General features: G+C 38.3%; 1 protein-coding gene across 3 annotated transcripts in view; it reads right to left on the bottom strand.

Annotated features, from left to right (window-relative positions):
- Positions 1 to 19,466, bottom strand: part of Pdgfd (platelet derived growth factor D) — a 243,813-nt gene that overhangs the window by 76,651 nt on the left and 147,696 nt on the right. For 2 of the 3 annotated variants that reach the window (XM_021172114.3, XM_029482009.2), the window contains 2 exons: positions 15,211 to 15,397; positions 9,963 to 10,143 (listed from right to left, as the gene is read on the bottom strand). In XM_021172114.3, the coding sequence (XP_021027773.1) occupies positions 9,963 to 10,143; positions 15,211 to 15,397 (368 nt within the window). Of the gene's footprint in view, positions 1 to 9,962; positions 10,144 to 15,210; positions 15,416 to 19,466 lie in introns of all 3 variants that reach the window. The other variant, XM_021172112.3, reaches the window with a different exon arrangement.

Below are 19,466 nucleotides of genomic sequence, written 5' to 3'. Positions count from 1 at the left end.
TTTGATCTGGGTTTAAATTCATACAATTTCTGCCTTTTCCTCTCTAGTGCTGAGATTACAGCCATCAAACTTCATCATACCTGGCTTCATCATCTTCAATTTTTCTTTTATTACATTTATTGAGTGTGTGTGTGTGTGTGTTTTCACATACATGCCACAGTATATCTGTGGAGGTCTGAGGGGAATTTTGTGCCTTTAGCTATGTGTTCAGAAGAAATTGAAGTCAGGCCCTCAAACTTGACAGCAAGTGCCTTTTCCCCTTGAACTAACTCTCTGGCCATTTCACTTTTAAAAACTGAAATGGCATATCTATCTTAAGCATATCATAAAAACACAAGCCGTTTGCTAGCATAGGTGAGTAGCTCTAATCATCTTTGTTTTCCTCCCTGTCTTTATGTACCAAAATATGAATATACACACACAAAAAAAATCATACTTACAGAGAGAAGGTAATATGTAAAATAAAAAGGCAGTCATCTATAAACACATGAGAACTTTTAGGCTTTTCAGCATACAAGTTTATTGATTGCATGTCAGTATAATTAAATATGAGATAAACAAGATACTGGGCTTTCCAAGAGTCATTAAACAGCATCTCCCTTAAAGCTGTAAATATGTTTACTTAACACACGGGAGAGCCATCTGCTCATGTGATCAGCGAATAGGGTTTGTAAGGAAAATTACTTATGGTAGTAAATAAGATTTCAAACAATATTGTGTTAGAAAAGCCTAGTCAATGTGCAAGAAAGCACTCCTAGAAGCTGCCTGACATACAAAGGTAAAATGAGCAGAACTTCGTGGCACTGTCCTTGGGGTTCCTTAAGACCTTTTATGTCAGGTTTGCAAGGCCTTCTGAAATGTGATGCACAGTTCTGAGTATATTTATCCTTGTATAAAGTAAATCCACAGGTTTTAGTATGTTAGGAATGCTGCTCTCTAGCTCTGGATCTATGACTACACAGCTAACCTCCTCAATGCCTTGTGTGCACTGTCCCATTTGTCATTTGCTGTGTTTACTGTTTCTCTGTGAAAATAAGAGGGTTCACATAATACCAGTTCTCCAAGCTGCCAGAGCTCTCCATTCTAGATTTCTTTAAATCCGTTTCAATGGTGATGAATAATTCTTGGTCAAGCAGCGTATGCTTTATGATATGTAGGCATTAGTTATACATTAGACACCTTACAGAGAGAATCTCCTATATCAGTTCCTTAAAGGATCCACAGCTTCATCAACTATTATTTCTATTATTATTCTTATGTAGCAATAGCATTATTATTATTATACTAATTATTATTAGTGCTGTTGTTGTTATCCTTGTTGCCAGAATTGTATCTTCAAAATGGTTGTTTTCTGTAAAAGCAGGTTTGCTAACTTGAGTACTTTATATATAGTATTAACCTTAGTATATTGTACATAATAGGATCACAATAGACTTAATCTTTGTAGCACACTGAAACCAATGCATGACTAAGAAAACCAAGCAAGGCTAACAGATTATTTTCTCTTACTGACTTGGCTCCTCACAGACACTCAACATTTCTTCCCTTCCTCACCCTTTGCTACTCTCACCAGAGGAGCCCAACTTTGCCCCATCACCCCTTCCCTTTATTTACCTATCCATGTGTACTGGCTAGTTTTGTGTCAACTTGACACAGCTGGAGTTATCACAGAGAAAGCAGCTTCAGTTGAGGAAATGCCTCCATGAGATCCAGCTGTGGAACATTTTCTCAATTAGTGATCAAGGGGGAAAGGCCCCTTGTGGGTGGGACCATCTCTGGGCTGGTAGTCTTGGTTTCTATAAGAGAGCAGGCTGAGCAAGCCAGGAGAAGGAAGCCAGTAAAGAAAATCCCTCCATGGCCTCTGCATCAGCTCCTGCTTTCTGACCTGCTTGAGTTCCAGTCCTGACTTCCCTTGGTGAATAACAGCAGTATGGACATGTAAGCCGTATAAACCCTTTCCTCCCCAACTTGCTTCTTGGTCATGATGTTTGTGCAGGAATAGAAACCCTGACTAAGACACCTTGTCTTTGCTAAATTATCTTTCACTCCAGAATTACAGTAAATTTTGTCTCCTTCTTGGTCATGAACTCAATTATAGTTCTGTTTAATATTTGCATATTAGAAAAACAATAATTGATTCTCTCCGTGCTCCCGAAGAGAAAGCTCCTCCTTCAGAGGACCCTCTAAAGTTAGTGAGAGTTTAGGACACTTGAGAAACACTAAAGAAGACAATTTCCTTCCATGTTTAGTCAATGCTTGGGCAATAAGCCTGCTTATAGAAAGGCTTGTGTCACCAGCTTATAGAAGGATCTAACTTAATGGTTCAGCACAGTTGGCTTGGGGACTTTGGGGATAGCATCTGTTCCTACTGTGTCTGTCCATGGCCACATCCCTGGCTTTCTTTCTGTCAATGTTATTCAATATCACAATCATTTTTTTCTTTAGTTTTTTTGTTTGTTTGTTTGTTTGTTTGTTTGTTTTTGGTGTCTGGTCTTACCTGATCTTCTGGTTTAGCTATTTTATTCCATATAAACAAACAAACAAACAAACTACCTTAAGATGTATCTAAAATAGGATGGGCCATGGGTAAGGATAAGAAAGTTTCTTCATTGTTCTCTCACTTTTTTTAGTATTAGGGATTGAACCCAGGGTCTTGAACATGGTCGGCAAATGCTCTATTATTTTTTTTTTAAAGATTTATTTATTTATTATATGTAAGTACACTGTAGCTGTCTTCAGACACTCCAGAAGAGGGCGCCAGATCTCGTTACGGATGGTTGTGAGCCACCATGTGGTTGCTGGGATTAGAACTCTGGACCTTCAGAAGAGCAGTTGGGTGCTCTTACCCACTGAGCCATCTCACCAGCCCCAAATGCTCTATTATTGACTTACAGTTCAGCCTGTTCTTCATCTCTTTCTCTCTGTTTCTGTCTCTTTGTCTATCTCTCTCTGTTTCTCTGTGTCTCTGTCTGTCTGTCTCTCTCTTCCTCTTTCTCTCTCTCTTTCTCTTATTGCTTTCTTGCTTTTGTTGAGGCTGGGTCTTGCTAAGTTCCCCAAGCTGGTTTTGAGCTCACTCTGTAGCCCAAGCAGGCATTGGGACCCTCCTGAGTAAACTGTGTTATAGGTCACATAAGCTCACTCTACCTCCCTTTTACCTAACGGAAAGATGTTAACTGTGGTCCTGCCACCTCTCTTCTTTCAGCATCTGGGAAGCCAAGGAACTAAAAACATTGCCACAACCTCAGGGATAACACTGCTTCCCTCTGTTCTAGACATTGTTGCTGTGTCTATTCTGCTCCTACAGTCTTGAATCACTGCCTTCTAATGCTTCAGATTTCAGTTGACATTTTGCTTCAAATCATTTTTTTTACTCCCTGGCTTGTCTGAGACCTTCCTTAATCCGCAGCACATTGCTTTCTTTTATCTGTTTGTATTGGTTCTTCAAATAAGCTGTACTTAGCTCTTCCCTCCCAATAAAAAGAAGCAATACTACAGTTTCTAAAGCTCCAAACTTCTAGGAAAATGTGTTCGGGGAGAAAGACGGGAATGAAGAGTCTTTGCTGTGGATGTCACTACTCATGCTTGACAAATCTGTGTAAATGGCCAAACACAAGAAGATATTCAGAGTATTGTAAAAGTTGTATATAGTTCTGCAAATTGCAATTGCAAATGATGCAATTGCCACAAATTCTAAAGAAAAGAGAACAATGTTCCTTTACTATTTTTTAAAATAGCTCAGTGGAGTGATCAGACATGATTAAAATACATTGTATGAAATTTTCAAAGAATTAATAAAATATTACATTAAAATAATTCATCTTACAATTAGAATTAGGTGTCTATCTTTTTACTGTTGATAATTTTACTTTTGAGGTTATCAATGAACTATATGGAATTATAATAAAGTGTTTAATCTTATTTAACCTAGGACATCACTCTTCCTTCTCCATGTTTTCATGTTCTTCTAACTCATTCTTTTCCTCTCTATAGATAGTTAGCAGTTACTTGTAAGCAAATCTTTGATTTATTTGAGCTTTAATCTTTTGAGATTCTTAATGGATTCACTTGAGGTTAATTCACTATAGGAGTAAGATTTAAGGGACTGCTCTAATAAAATTGCTTTTGAAAAGAGTTTTCAAAAGTGTTAATAGTGGGCTTTAACACATTTCAATATATGAAATACAACAAACCTTATTAACAGGACAAAAAGGTTTGAGTCACTTTCCAAAGACCGTTTATTTTTAATTAAAATAATTTCTTAGTATTAAACACACATGTGTAAATACTACACCATAAGATTTAAAGTTCTTGTATTTATTATAACATTCAATAAAATATTTCTTCCTTGGATAAAGAAAGTTAAATATGTTCAGAGTACACAAGTATGAACATGTACACTTAGATGTGTGCACACACTCCACATCTTCATGCACATATACACACTACAGAATGCAATACACATTCATAAATATATACACTGTCAAGAACAGGTTCCCATACTACCTGATATGGTAGTAATACCATTGATGATAACTATAATAACAAGCATTTGAGTGATTAGTATATTCATAAGTGATTAGTTTTCATAAGACATCCAATGCAAAATGTCTTATGAAAACTACTTAATTCAATCATCAAAACTTATCTCATAAACATCATTTTCATTGTGGAGTTGAGGAAACTGAAGCCAGAAATAGCAGAGCTGAAATTCATAGGCATACATCATCCTCTCTGTCTCTGTCCACAAACAACACCATGTACATGCACCATGCACCCCATTTTGTTCACTCCACCACAATTTAGATTGGAGGCGGGCAGGCCTCATTTATTTAGAGAGTTGCATCTTGTGCATGCTTGATAGCATCATACATTCTGCTTAATTATGCCCCCTGAAGCCATTTATTCTCCTCAGTGCAGGGGAATGAGGAGAAAGACAGTACAAGGAAGTCGAACAATGCAGTTCTTTAAGGAGTCACAGTTTCTCAGAGAAGAGTCATTTCTACAAGCCCTCTGGTACATGGCATTGTGTAGAGTACATGTGGGAGTAAATGTTTGTACTACTCTTTTTTTTTTTTTTGAGAGGAAAGAGTTTATTTCATCTTATATCTTACAGTACATTATGAACGATAGGAAAGGAAATCAAACATGAACTTGGAGGCAGGCATTGAAGAAGAGGTCATGAAGGAATAGAATTACTATCTTGTGCCAACTGATTTCTTATTCCAGCTGTTCAGGAATGACACTTGGAATAGTAAATCATTAGTTAAGAAAATACTCAATAATCTTTTGCCTACTAGACAATCTGATAGAGACATTTTCTCAACTGAAGTTTCCTTTTTCAGTTTGACTCCTTTTAGACTATATGTGATAAAAAAAAAAACAGAAAACAAACAAAAAACCACTAAGGATAAAAGAAAGAAAGAAAGAAAGAAAAAAAGAAAGAAAGAAAGATCAAAAGAAAAAGAAAGAAAGAAGAAAAGAAAGATTTTCTAAAGTATATTGAGCACTGACTATGAAGGTAATGAGAGAAGCAATAGCATCCTTCCAAAAATCTTATAACACCACTGTTATATGCATAAAGCAAAAACCTCATTCAGTCTCACACAATCAGCATCAGTGAAAGTTGCCTCCAATACAAAGCAGGACTCATTGAATAACTGTTCGCCTATCTGCTCTGAAAGGGAACTATGACAGGTGCTGGGGAGAAAGGCAGAAGACTGAATCCTAAGCACATTAAGTAAAGCTTATGTGGAAGATTCATTCCCAACACAAACTACATTACTTCAATGTCACCCATTTGTTGTCCTCTATAACCCGATATAATAAAATTTGATTAAGTATAACTTGGACATTTAAAAATATATGAAAATGGGACGTGTAGATTAAATTCCAGTTCATTGAGTCTTTAGATCCCCAAGAACCTACAGTGTGCAGTAGTAGGCTTCAGAGGCTGCCTGAAGAATTGTGTGTGAAGGTATGCCCTGGTGGACAGTCACTGAGGTAGAAAGACAAAGACACCAGATAGGAGGCACAAATCAGAAAGCTGGAGCTCTGAAGGACACCACTGCTTTTCATCACAGCTTTTTGCCACTTCACAGGGGTGTGCTGCCTCCTTGAAAGCAATTTCTAAGGCTCAAGTTTCTAGGATGCCTACTATTATTTAAATACGAGGATACAAAACAGCTTCATTTAGCCTCAGAAATGCTTGCATCCTGACAATTACTATGCTTGCTAGCAGCTGAATACATTAAACCCACCATCTTCCTATTAATTTACATTTAATTTACATCTAAGCTCACTTACTGCTTCAAATTATGCTTTACAAAGTCTCTCCAAGTAAAGTACACATAGAAATAAAATGCTTTTTTCTACACACCATGTTCAAGACACATGAGACATTCTAAACTTAGTGAAAAAAAAATCAGACAGAAGAATTCTGTTAAAAAGCCACCTGTCTAAAGTTTCTAGATTCCTAGACATTGAACTTATTTTGCATTTGGCAGTCTCCAAACTCTTTAGTCCTTGTTGTCCATATTTAGTGGCAGAAACTTGATCCAAAAGGCACCTCAGTGAATCTGACTGAGAGATCAATAGGAAAAATACAACAGCCCTATGCATATTTCCATTTCTTATGTAGTTTTCTGTAGAAATTGAGATAAATGAAGGGGTCAATGTGCCACAATTGACATCAGACTATGAAGGCTGTCTGTTGGAAGCACAAAAGTCTTGGTGTCCATTGATCACGCATTAATCACACACGGTTGACTCTTCAGAGAAGGAAATGAAGGCTGGGAGTAAATGTTGGTAATGACCTGGTGACCTTTACTATTCCTAGAGCCAGACCTCAGGCAAATGCCTATGATCTCTCTTCCTAGACCTTTATACTCGGCTTTGTTTCTTAGTCAATAGAACCTATCCTTGGGTGAGCTGTCATGTGTAATTTATAGCCTGCTAATACCTACATTACCTCAGTCAGTGACCACATCAGAGCGACCACATCAGGACATAGGTGATTATGCTATAGAATCCATCTTTGTGGTCACATATACTTTGAATTGAGTTTTGATGTAATTATGTCTTCATGTGCACTGGGATTTTATTACACCAGGAAACTTTTTTTTTAATTGAATTGTATATAAATATGCTAAAAAAAAATCTCCTGGTGTTAGACTCTCTAGAAGATTTAACCAGCATTTACTAAGTTGGGTTAAAGTGAGTTTCCTTCTTTTCTTTCATGGTTCAATTCCTGTGATGCTTTTGGGAACCCACACAGCTAATACCCAATTAACATTGGCTAGAGAAAGAACAGAGTCTGTATTATAAACCCTAATATCTCACATTGTTGCATTCATTATTTGGAAAGATCATATTTGTATTACATAGTTGTTTTACCTTAGCAACAGTGGTATGAGAAATGAGATATCTCATGGTCTGGGGAGATGACTCTGTGGATAAACTGCTTGCTGTGTAAATATAAGGACCTAAGTTCAGATCCCTTGCATTCATATACAAGCCAATTATGCTGGTATGCACAGTTCTGGGGAGAGTTAGAGACAGTAGAATCTCGGAGACCTACTGACCAGTCAGTATATCCCAAACAGGACACAGATTTTAATCAAAGAAACAAAAAGCCCACTTCCAGGTATGAGATGTATGTATCAAGTTTTTGGGTTTGGGGACAGGGGAGGGCATCTCTATTCCCCCATTTGAGGTCCACCCAAATAATACAGACTATATTCTTGGTTTCTCACTAGAACTAGGTAGTAAGGCATTGTTGCTGAAGACATCACATACATTGCTTATAAACATGAAGACATCAAACTGACACTGACCTAGAAGCTTCCCCCACTGTTTTCCAGCTTTCATGGTGCAAAAGGTGTTTTGCAGGATGCTGAGGGAGAAAAGCCATCTCCCCCATGGATGCCGTTCTGAGACTATGTTCTACTTGACACTCATCTTTTTTTTTTTTTTTTTTTTTTTGGTTTTTCGAGACAGGGTTTCTCTGTATAGCCCTGGCTGTCCTGGAACTCACTTTGTAGACCAGGCTAGCCTCGAACTCAGAAATCGCCTGCCTCTGCCTCCCGAGTGCTGGGATTAAAGGCGTGCGCCACCACGCCCGGCTGACACTCATCTTTTATCTAAATGAATTGATGAGAAATGAAGATATATGACCATGTGTGGAAAGCTTGGCAAATGAAGGAGATCATAAGGTGCAACTCTAGCTGAGGTACTGCTAACAGTTGATGGGAGAGACAGTTCTTTTCAGTGGTGTAGCTCAGAGGAGGTTGTGCAGTGGATAATGCCCCACATCCATGACCATATGTGCATCAGTAATGAATACGTGCAGTAGTAATGCAGCTCAGTAAGATGTAGGAGGGAAGGGAGAGTGTAGAAGAAGGAAGAGAGAGAGAGAGAGAGAGAGAGAGAGAGAGAGAGAGAGAGAGAGAGCAAGAGCAAGAGAGAGCATCTTGGGGGCTATCCAGGAGAAGTTGAAGAGTAAACTAGGGATGTATATGACTTAGTCACCCCATATTCATGTATGAAATTATCAAAGAATAAATAAAAATCTAAAACGTATGGTTGAGAAATTAACATATATCTCCTTAAGTACCCAGATGGGCGAGTACACCTCCACAAGTGTGCATATACATGCACACAATAAGTAAGTAAGTAAGTAAGAAAATAAATAAATAGAAATAAGTTGTCTCTGACTTATGGACAATTCTTAATCATGGACATGGCATCACAGAAGGTACATACCCTAGAGTAGCAGTCCTTGATATTTTAAGAGAAAAAAGATCTTTTGCTTAGCCAGTCTGCCCATCACCAGTTGAATTTACAAAGTTTACTTTGCCTGCAAACAATTGCTAGAAGATGTATCACTGAGTATATACATTAAAAGGAAAGAAACAGAGAAACTAAGCACTCACTCTTAATTTCAATGCTTCACAGCACCACCAAGTCTCCAATAACGTTAAGCATGGTGGATGGATTGTTTCCAAATTAAATCTTGAACCAGTGTCAGTATATGCTAGTTTTTCATTGCAGAACAATACAAGAAAATATTATATGATAAAAACAGCAAAACATTTTTCTTTTCTAAATTCAATTCAAATAGTAAAAACAAAAAGACTCAACAAATGGATGCCATTTAGAGACTATGTTCTTGACACTCATCCTTTATGCTAGATGAATGGAAAAGAATTGAAGATTCATGACCATATGTGGCCCAACAGCTAGGGTTAACTTAGATTCTAGCCCACTATGAGGCTGAATATTTCCAAACACTCAGAAACATTTGATGTTGAAAATGGCTGTTAAGAAGTTTAGATAGAAACTAGAACACCAGTTATAAGTAAGCATGAGTATAACAAACAGAATTCAGATTATTGAGGCCAAAGTAGGACTTTATGGTCTTTAAGATGCTTACTAGTCCTCAGTCTCTTGGTCAGCAACATGGGCCCTTCTCAACTCTTGGGCATTATTTAAGCTAAAATCAGCAGGATTTTCATTCTATGATACAATTTGTGAACAACTTTCAAACCAAAGGGAGATGTTTTGTTCTCTGTTTTAACTCTTAGAACATGTTTAATACACACACACACACACACACACACACACTACCACCACCACAACCACCACTACCACCACCCCACCACCACCACCACCACCACCACCACCACCACCACACATTTGGCTTTATATACTTATCTTGCTTTGGTTGGAATTACTACACTATAGACTCCTAGTTCTATCTTCTAATTTTCCTTCAAATGTCATGCCCTTAAGTTTGACATAATAGATCCACTGGTTTTCCTTACAAACACAGGCATTCTTTAAGATTCTGTCCAGAGGGAAGAAATACTCATGTAGTAAGGAACTACATTATCCTTACAGTACTGTATTTAATCACAGAAAATGATCCTTATGCTCTATGAAGCCAGGGCAGGTTAGCTACTCACCACAAATGAATAATAAATCTTGAATCCAGGTTTTGCCACAAAGTAGTCATCAGACTTAAATGTGATTTTAATCTGGTTTGTTCTTGAAGTTATCCTTGGAGGGATCTCCTTATGGCCACACCATCTTCCTCTGACAACAGTGCTGCTTTCTGAGACTTCTTCAACTTCCACAAAGTCATACCTAAAGTGTGAGACTTTATTAATGGTTTTAGTAAAGTTGACTTTAGCTGCTGAGAAATTGAGACTTACACATGATATCTTTTGACTTTCCAACTAACTGAAGACAAGAACCTATAGAAATGTGTGAAACCCAAAAACTAGTTTAGGCAATGTTTGTCAAATTTGAAATTCAACACTTTATCTTGAGAGAATATTGACTTCCTCCATTATGACAATTACAGTGCCCTATATAATTAAAAAGAACTTTCAGAACATGACCCTTAGAATATTTTCTGGGAAAAACAAATAGCTGTTGTCTACTAACATATTTTAAAGATAGGTTGAGATACATGTCCCAGTAGTCACCGTAGGAGCTTGCAAAACACTTTTCACTTTGAATCAATTTGCACACCAAGGCTTCTTTAAGAATTACATGATTGACATCTTCATAGACCAAGGAGTCTCTTTTCTTTAAAAAATTGTCTGTTAGAATGACCACATGATTACACATGACTTTTTTCTTTCAGAAAGAAAGACAAATAATATAAAGAACTATGTGTGTTAATCAGTAACTGCTAGTTGGTTACAACGGTTAGTGAATGAGTTCTACATTAACACAGGACCATTCTTATCAATGGTCACAGAAACACAGAACCCCAGGACCCTAAGCAACAGCACATAGCCACTTATTATTCTGTGTACCCAGTTGATCATTGTGGTTCCTTCACCCATTCTAACTTAATATACCTTCAGAGACATACTTACGTTCTTTATAGAACATTTATTCTATCCTAGAACTCCTCAGGTCTTGGGCTTTTCTAAAAGATCCATTAAACAATCTGTCCTTCAGTTGATCAAGATTCTTACTCCCTATCTCCACCTTTCCCCAAGTGACTTCAGGTGTTAAAAGTCACAGCAAGTATCATCACTCCAGTGAAAAGAGGCTCATAAGTCTCACATGTTTATTTTTTCCAATTAGGATTGCTAGAAGGAAGAAGTATAAGGAACATAAGGTCTGAATGTTCAGAAAAGCCCACTTGAATTAGTTGCCTTTGCTTACTGCAAGGTTTTCACTAAATTGGGAAGGACAATATATAAAGGACAGCTAGGAATAATAATATACTGACTAAATATCCCTGGCAGTGATTTATGAGGCCCTTATATCCTTTGCCTCAGTTTCTCTATGGACAAAATAAGAAGTTTATATAATTTTACCAGCTAGATATCTCCCGAGTGCTGTGTAAATTAATTATTTGATGCTTATATGGCTGGAAGGTAAGAAACACTGAGAAATATTCATTAATAAGGTATTGCAATATACACAGCAGTGAGGTTAGGGGCAGATGGTAAGAAATCAATTGCATTTTATTTTTTATATAATATGTGTAAATCATATATAGTTGACAAAAATGAATCTAATTGATTTTTAATAATACTAGGTCACTTTTAAAAAAAAATTCAGTGTAATTTTTCATTGAGTCCCTATGGAGTATGCATCCCAGGCTGGGGAGAACCATTGGACTTGGCTCTGATTTATATCCTTCATCTTCTTATCATTCCACTTCATTCTGGAAAACTCAAGAAACAACTTGAATTGATGAAAGGTCCAGAAATGACCCAGCCTAATATATGTTTGAATATTGCCTAGGACCAAAACCCCAGCTCATCAGTGGTTTTCTTTCTGTAATAAGAAAACATGTATCTGGTCCTGCTCTTTAGCTCTATGCTAACATCTCTGGAGTTTTCAAGTGATAGAAGAAGAAATTCATTTGTTATTCAGCACAGTTTATGACAATGATGAACTTTCAATGATACCCCAGAGCAATTCAAGATGGAGGCAGCACCTCCAGAAAGATCAAAGAATGATTCTAAGTTTAGAATTTCAGTTCCAGGTGTACTAAAGACTAGAGGGTCTGGAGACTGCATTTCCTCACCATCCATGCTGATCAGTCACATATGCAACTCTTCACAATCTCCTTAACTTCTGGGTTGGTGAACACATTTGGAGACAGTGCTCTTTCCATGTACTTTACTTTGTTTCTCTCTTCAGTAGTCAATTTCTTGAGCTATGTCCTTTATACTAAACCGCTAAAGAATTAAGTCAAGGCCTTCTGTGATTTTTGTAAGTTGTGATATCAATTCTTCAAAGCTTAGGAGGTATTGTGGGCCTGATTACTGCTGGTAGAGCAGAAGATGGGAGGGCTGAGACATTTACCTGGCATTCAACAAAGGGGAAACTCGTGGGGCTGTCCTGTGGAGTTGGATGCAAAGCCCAAGTGATTATGTAGAATTAAATTAAAATGTAGGACACTCAGCAGGTGTTAAAGAATATTTAGGAGTGGAAAAAACAAAATTCCCAATCTCACATATTTGTTGTTTATAACAATACACAATTGTTAATTTGATGAGGTTTAGAATCATTAGGGTTAGAGGTCTCTAGGCAAGCATGTGGGAAAGTATCTCTATCAGGTTAGTTAAGGTGAGAAACACCTTCATTGCAGAGGTCACACCCTTGTCCTAGGTCGTTGATTGAATAATAACAAGAAAGTTAGCTGAGTACCAGCATACATTAGTCCCCACTTCTTGACTGGCCTTGCAATGTGTCTTAGTCAGGGTTTCTATTCCTGCACTGAAAGAAAGATGAAATTTCAAGACCTGTAAGTCATATAAAGTACTCAGAAATTGCTGGTTGTTTGTGAGCCTAGAGGCTGCCTGGGGCTGAGAAAAAAGAAAACAAACCTGGGTATGCCCCGTAGTTAAAACATTCCTGGGAACATCTTGATCATAAGATAAAGGGGAATGTGAAAACATAACAGGGCTACCTAAACTGAGTCAGCAACTCACAGAACTCTGGCACCCTGCACGTACATGTAATTTTTCTGCTGATGTTTGAATAAGCCAATAAATAGTATGTCGCTGTGCTGAATTCCACACCCCTAAGCCCCTTACCTCATAAAAACCCCTAGCTTTCGAGCCTTGTGGCCGACATTGGTTATCTCCTGTGTGGGATGCATGTCGGTCTGGAGCTCCGTAATTAAACGTTCTCATGTAATTACATCAAGATGGTCCTTCGTGATTTTTTGGGTGCACGCCGAATCAGGAATTGGGTGGGGGTTTCCCCACTAGGTTCTATCAGCACAAACATCATGACCAAGAAGCAGTTGGGGAGGAAAGGGTTTATTCAGCTTACACTTCCATACTGCTGTTCATCACCAAGAAAGTAAGGACTGGAACTCAAGTAGGTCATGAAGCAGGAGCTGATGCAGAGGCCATAGAGGGGTGTTATTTATTGGCTTGATTCCCCTGGCTTGCTCAGCTTGCTCTCTTATAGAACCAAGACTACCAGCCCAGAGATGGTCCTACCCACAAGGGGCCTTTCCCCCTTGATCACTAATTGAGAAAATGCCTTACAGTTGGATCTCATGGTAGCATTTCCTCAACTGAAGCTCCTTAACACCAGCTGTGTCAAGTTGACACAAAACTAGTCAGTACACAATGTCATCAGCTGTTTTAACTCCCTTGATAGGACAGACTGCACCTTTGAACTGTAAGCCAAAATGAACCCTTTTTCTCATGAGTTGCTATTGTCAGCGTATTTTACCACAGCAGCTCTAAAGGAAGCTAAGACAATGTCAGACATATCCTACATGGAAACAGATTACATTACCACTTTTGCTATTACCTTTAACATTTTTAAATAGCACTTTATTTTCTTTGTTTTTGTCTTTTTCCTCCCTCTTTTGTCAGCAAAACAACAAATTAGTTCTCTCTTTCAAGGTTAAAAAGACACAAGATCAGCTTTAGTTTATTCTCATTGTAAATATTAACTAGCTTTCCACGTGCATATTCATCTCTGCTTTCTGGCATATATGGTCCTAGAAAATAATAGTCAATGCTGTTATTTTCTGGGGAAAAAACCCAGCAGCATAATAAAAACTGTCAGTATAATAAATATGCAACAAAGGACAACCAAATCGGATGCACCCCCTTTTATTATTCAAAGGAAAATAAACTGTTCAGAAGTTAACTGGCACTGCAGAAAGAGTACAGCCAGGAAAGCACAAAGAGAAACAAAAAAGTCCCCCGCCCTCCAAGTCTCCTGCAGGGTAATTTAGGGAGTAAGATGCAGAGAGCCAACAAGTCAAAGAACAAAGACCTGGACTTTCTCTGATAAGCATGCTAATGAGGAAGGGTGATTAGCCTGCTTTCATCTTCTGCCCCATCAGGAAAAACATCTGATGAGCACATATATCCTGAGGTTGTCTCTGTTTCCTCCTGCCTATTTAGGAAGTGTCAGGAAGTCCCTGACCTGGTTCTCTGTCACCATCTCTCGTCATGGTTTACAGTTTCCTCAAGTGCTGAAGCAAGCAGGGGCTTTGTTCTCTGTGCTGATGGCAGACATTCACCAGAGTTACAGTATGTAGCTCTGGGGGACCTGAAGTAGATGCATATACATGCTCACAAAGGCTTTTCTGGGCCTTGGAAATGCTCAGAGTCCCAGAATCCATTGTGGGTTTTTTGTTTGTTTGTTTGTTTGATTTTTGTTTTTTGTTTTGTTATTCAGAGAAACACCCAATTGTGACTGAGGGAAGTGTACATTTTTGTGGGTCTTCTGCAGTGCCAGCATAACACCTTTTAAATTTGTTTATACCTGTTAATACTGATTAAAAACCTGAAAAAAAATCTAGAACCATCCAGGAGACTTTTTTTTTTTTTGGCCACTCTTGTGGACGATAATCTCTATTAGGTTAGTTTGAATGGGAAGACCTACCCTAAAAGATGATGATATTGTTCTCTAAGCTAGGTCCCTATCCTGCATGAAAAGGAGAGAAGAGTAAGGGTACCAACATCTATCCCTCTTTTCTTCCTGACAGGAGATAAAATATGACCAGACACTCCAACTGAAATGATATCCCCAAATCATGAGCCAAAATGAACACTTCTCCCTTAAATTACCTGAAGTGTGGAAAGTGATTAATATAGAAACGTCTTGGGTAATTCCAAAGAGCTTAAGAATATTTGAATCCATGTTTTTAATTCACATTCTCCCACTTTAATTAGAACACTAAAAAGAATAATGTTCTCTTACCTACAAATGCCATTTTCTGCTTCCTCTAGTCCGAATTGATGGTCAAAGGACAGTTGTATCCGTGTTTTCTCCTGGGAATGGAGCCACCATGTCAGAAGCAGGTTCCTTGGGTAGCTGTTTGGGAAACGAGGACTCTGTACATGGCCATTGCTTGTCACCTGAATGTTCTCCTCTCTCTGGTACAAGTCTGTGAGGTGATTGCTCTCTGTTAGTAGTCACAACTTGTAAAAATTAGTATGTTGTTCCAATTACAAGAAAACACAAAACTGAATAATTTACAACATGACATTTCAAAGTACTTCTTGATTTAGTTTACAAACATAAGACCAAATGGTAAACTCAGGTCAACAAAAAATCCAAGTCTTATTTGTATTTTGCCTGCTTTCCTGAACTCTTTGCAGCTCCCAGTGTCCAGTACTTTGTAACCTTGGGGATTTCCTCCAATACTCTTGAGAGGCAAACATAACCAATGATCTCAGACTTGACTAGAATCAAACCTGAGAATAACTTCAGACAGTTCATGTTTTCGCTTTACTATGTTATACAAATTATTAAGTTTAACAGTATTGACTAAGGGTTCAGTAAATATTGTTGAAAAAAAGAATGAAAGAGACAAATGAAGAGATTCTAATAGTGTTCAAGGGCCCCTTACAATTTGATAAATAAAAAGTTTAAAGTGATTTTTTTCTATCATAAACCTAAGAACTTTCTCTTTCTGGCTTTGTCTGACTTTAACATATCTAATCTGTGTTGTATTTTCTTAATGTGTTATAACAGGGAATATATTTGGTCTTTGTATTGGGTTCTTGCAAATAGACTCCAGACTCTAGCCATTCTCAAGTGGTTAAGAAGTTCTTTGTTTTCATGATGAGATTCCTGGGACTATATTTACATCTATGCTCATGGCAAAATTTATTGTGGAGTCCTTAGACAGTTTCTTCATGTGTATAAGACACTTCAGAAAGATAATGTGGTTAAAGAGGTGTTTTGCCATGGAAAGTCAGACTAGAGGTGCCAAAGTCTAAGACTGAGAGAAGTTGGCTGGATAGTCACTCCCGGTTGCTACAGGTTTAGGTAATCAAGCCTGCATAATGAGACCAGAGTAAAATCTCTGAACACACATGCTTCCCCAGGAGAGAATGTAACCAAGGAACATGTGAAACCTTTCAGGACATACCCCCTGAGTCTTAATATTTTGCCATTCTTAATTTTAATGTTTCAGTATCAAACTTCTTATACAGTGTATCCTTGAGTGCCTGACGGGTTGTGTACAGGGACACTTGTATCAGTAGCCAGTTGGCCAGTAGTGCAGGTATCCTGAGGCTTGGAGCAAGTGTCTGAATTGAGAACAGGCTTGTGGGGCCTGTACATTAAATCTGTGGAATACTAGGAGAATTCAAATCACAATTGCCTTGCTGCATGGTGGGCATTATTTTCTGTTTCAGTATTTGTAGTTCTTTGCATTTTTTAGGGATTTTGAACTCCATATTTAGCAGACCTCCAACCACAGATTATTTGTGTCCTCCCACAAAGATGGCTTTGAAGCCTGTAATTCAGAGCCTGGTCAAAGAGGTTAAAGTTGCTGGTTGAAGGCCTCAAAGGTGGGGGTGCTCAAGCAGGCTGTTGAAACCTCTAATAGGGAGGATAATCAGTAGGCACTCATCTATGCAGATGCAAATGGAAACTTAATATACTGCAGCTTGCTTAGGCAGACTGACAAAGAAACCAGTGTGCTATGCTGAGGTTCCCTCCCTGGATTTGGATGACTGCACTGGCTCTATAACAGACAGCCTCAAAGAGGTGGGAGACATTGCCTCAGACAGCTAGAACATCCACCAGTTGACCTCTCTTCACCGCTGACATGATGTTGAAAATCACTGGCTCTCTAATCTTGTTATGAAGACGTCATAGGGAACCCAGGCAAACACTGCTTCCCACACTGATATGTACTTTCAACCAGTCACAATTATTCAACCAATACAGACAAACTATAACATAATCACAGCATCTTCAGTCCTCCTATTACTTGTTCACAACTGCTGTGTTATTTTCTTAGACTGTGTATTGTTGATGGCTTGATTTAAGTGATACTTATGTTTAATAAACAATAATGTTATTCTGAAATACAAATTTGTATCAATAATGCCAAAAACCCTTAGATATAATGTATCATGAATAGAAAGAACTATCTATCTTAATATATAGCTACTAAATTCTTAAATACCTATCTTAGGATTTCAGAGTCCTCATTTATGTACTAAAGAATTTAGGGGCAAGGGCCTCTCCTCCCATTGATGACCAACAAGGTCATCCTCTGCTACATATGCGGCTGGAGCAATGGGTCCCTACATGTGTACTCTATGGTTGGTGGTTTAGTCACTGGGAGCTCTGGGGGTACTGGTTGGTTCATACTGTTGTTGCTCCTATGGAGCTGCAAACCCCTTCAGCAACTTGGGCCCTTTCTGTAGCTCCTCCATTGGAGACTCTGGGCTCAGTCCAATGGTTGGCTTAGAGCATCCATGTCTGTATTTGTCAGGCACTGGCAAAGCCTGTCAGAAGACAGTTATATCAGGCTCCTGTCAGCAAGCACTTGTTGGCTTCCACAATAGTGTCTGGGTTTGGTGACTGTATATGGGATGGATCCCCAGGTGGAACAGTCTCTGGATGGTCTTTCCTTCAGTCTCTGTTCCACTCTTTGTGTCTCCTCACTGGACCAAACTATCCACACTTTGGTCTTCCTTCTTGAACTTCATGTGGTCTGTGAGTTGTATTCCACACTATTTGCCTAAAATCCACTTATTAGTGAGTATATAACATTTGTGACAGTTACCTCACTCAGGATGATATTTTCTAGATCCATCATTTGCCTAAGAATTTCATGAATTCATTGTTTTAAATAGCTGAGTAGTATTCCATTGTATAAATGTACCACATTTTCTGAATCAATTCCTGTTTTGCGTGACATCTGGGTTGTTTCCAGCTTCTGGTAATTATAAATAAGTCTGCTATGAACTTAGTGGAGCATGCGTCCTTATTACATGTTGGATCATCTTCCAAGTACATGCCCAGGAGTGATATAGCTGGGTGGTCCCTAGGTAGTACTACGTTCACTTTTCTGAGTAACGGCCAGATTGATTTTCAGAGTGTTTGTACCAGCTTGCAATCCCACCAGCAATTCCTCTTTCTCCTCATCCTTGCCAGCATCTGCTGTCATCTGAGTTTTTGATCTGTGTAAGGTAGAATCTCAGCGTTGTTTTGATTTGCATTTCCCTGATGACAAAGGATGTTGAACATTTCTTTAGGTACTTCTCAGCCATTCAGAATTCCTCAGTTGAGAATTCCTGGTTTAGCTCTGTACCCCATTTTTAATAGGTTTATTTGGTTCTCTGGAGTCTAACTTCTTGAGTTCTTTGTATATATTGGATGTGGTGAGACTTGAGAGATGGCTAGGGAAGTTACTTGCTGCATAAAGATGATGACTGAGTTTCCTAACACTAATGTAAAACTGGAAGCATTGATATGCCTCTACAATTCCAGTACTCCAGTCCCAGATGGGAGCTGGAGACAGGAGAACTCCTGGAGGTTCACTAGTCAGCTATTTTGGCATATGAAGCAATGAACAAGAGACTGTCACATGAGAAAGGATATCAGAATTTTTCCTCTGACTTCAACGTGTGAATCTTGACACAGATAATCCTGAAACTATCCTCTTTCCAAACAAACAAACAAGTAAATAAATTGCAATAAATAGGAGAAAGTGTTCTTCCTTTTCATGTGAAATTTGCTGGAGTCAGTTCTGATCCTTGACTATTGATAATGTACCTTAACTTCTGAATCATATTGTTTACATATTATTTATTATAAGCTCATGCCAACTCAAGGACTCAAGGTTACTCTAATCAGAAGAGTAACAATGAATTATAGGTATTGAAAACTATCTATCTGGTTAAACGTAAGATAACTAAACTCAATACACATAGACTTATCCCTGGACCAAATAATTTACTTTGGTGGTCCAATAATAGCTAACATTTATGGGGCAATTATTATGTACCAGGCATTCTGATAAGTGGCTTTCCCTTGCCTACTGCATGTAATTCCCCATGATAATCTTGTGCAATTAGTAATGTCAACACTACAAAGGAAGATCTGGGAGTTAAGGAAATCTATAGCTCAAGGTACAAAGCCTCTCAGAAGCAAAACCTGACTCTGGAAGTACTTTTCAAAGCAGACTTAACTAGAGCAAAGTGTGAGCT

Source organism: Mus caroli, unplaced genomic scaffold, assembly GCF_978045245.1.
Source record: "Mus caroli unplaced genomic scaffold, Mus_caroli_1 scaffold_11, whole genome shotgun sequence".
Classification (NCBI taxonomy): domain Eukaryota; kingdom Metazoa; phylum Chordata; class Mammalia; order Rodentia; family Muridae; genus Mus; species Mus caroli.
This window is presented reverse-complemented; position numbering and strand designations above follow the sequence as displayed.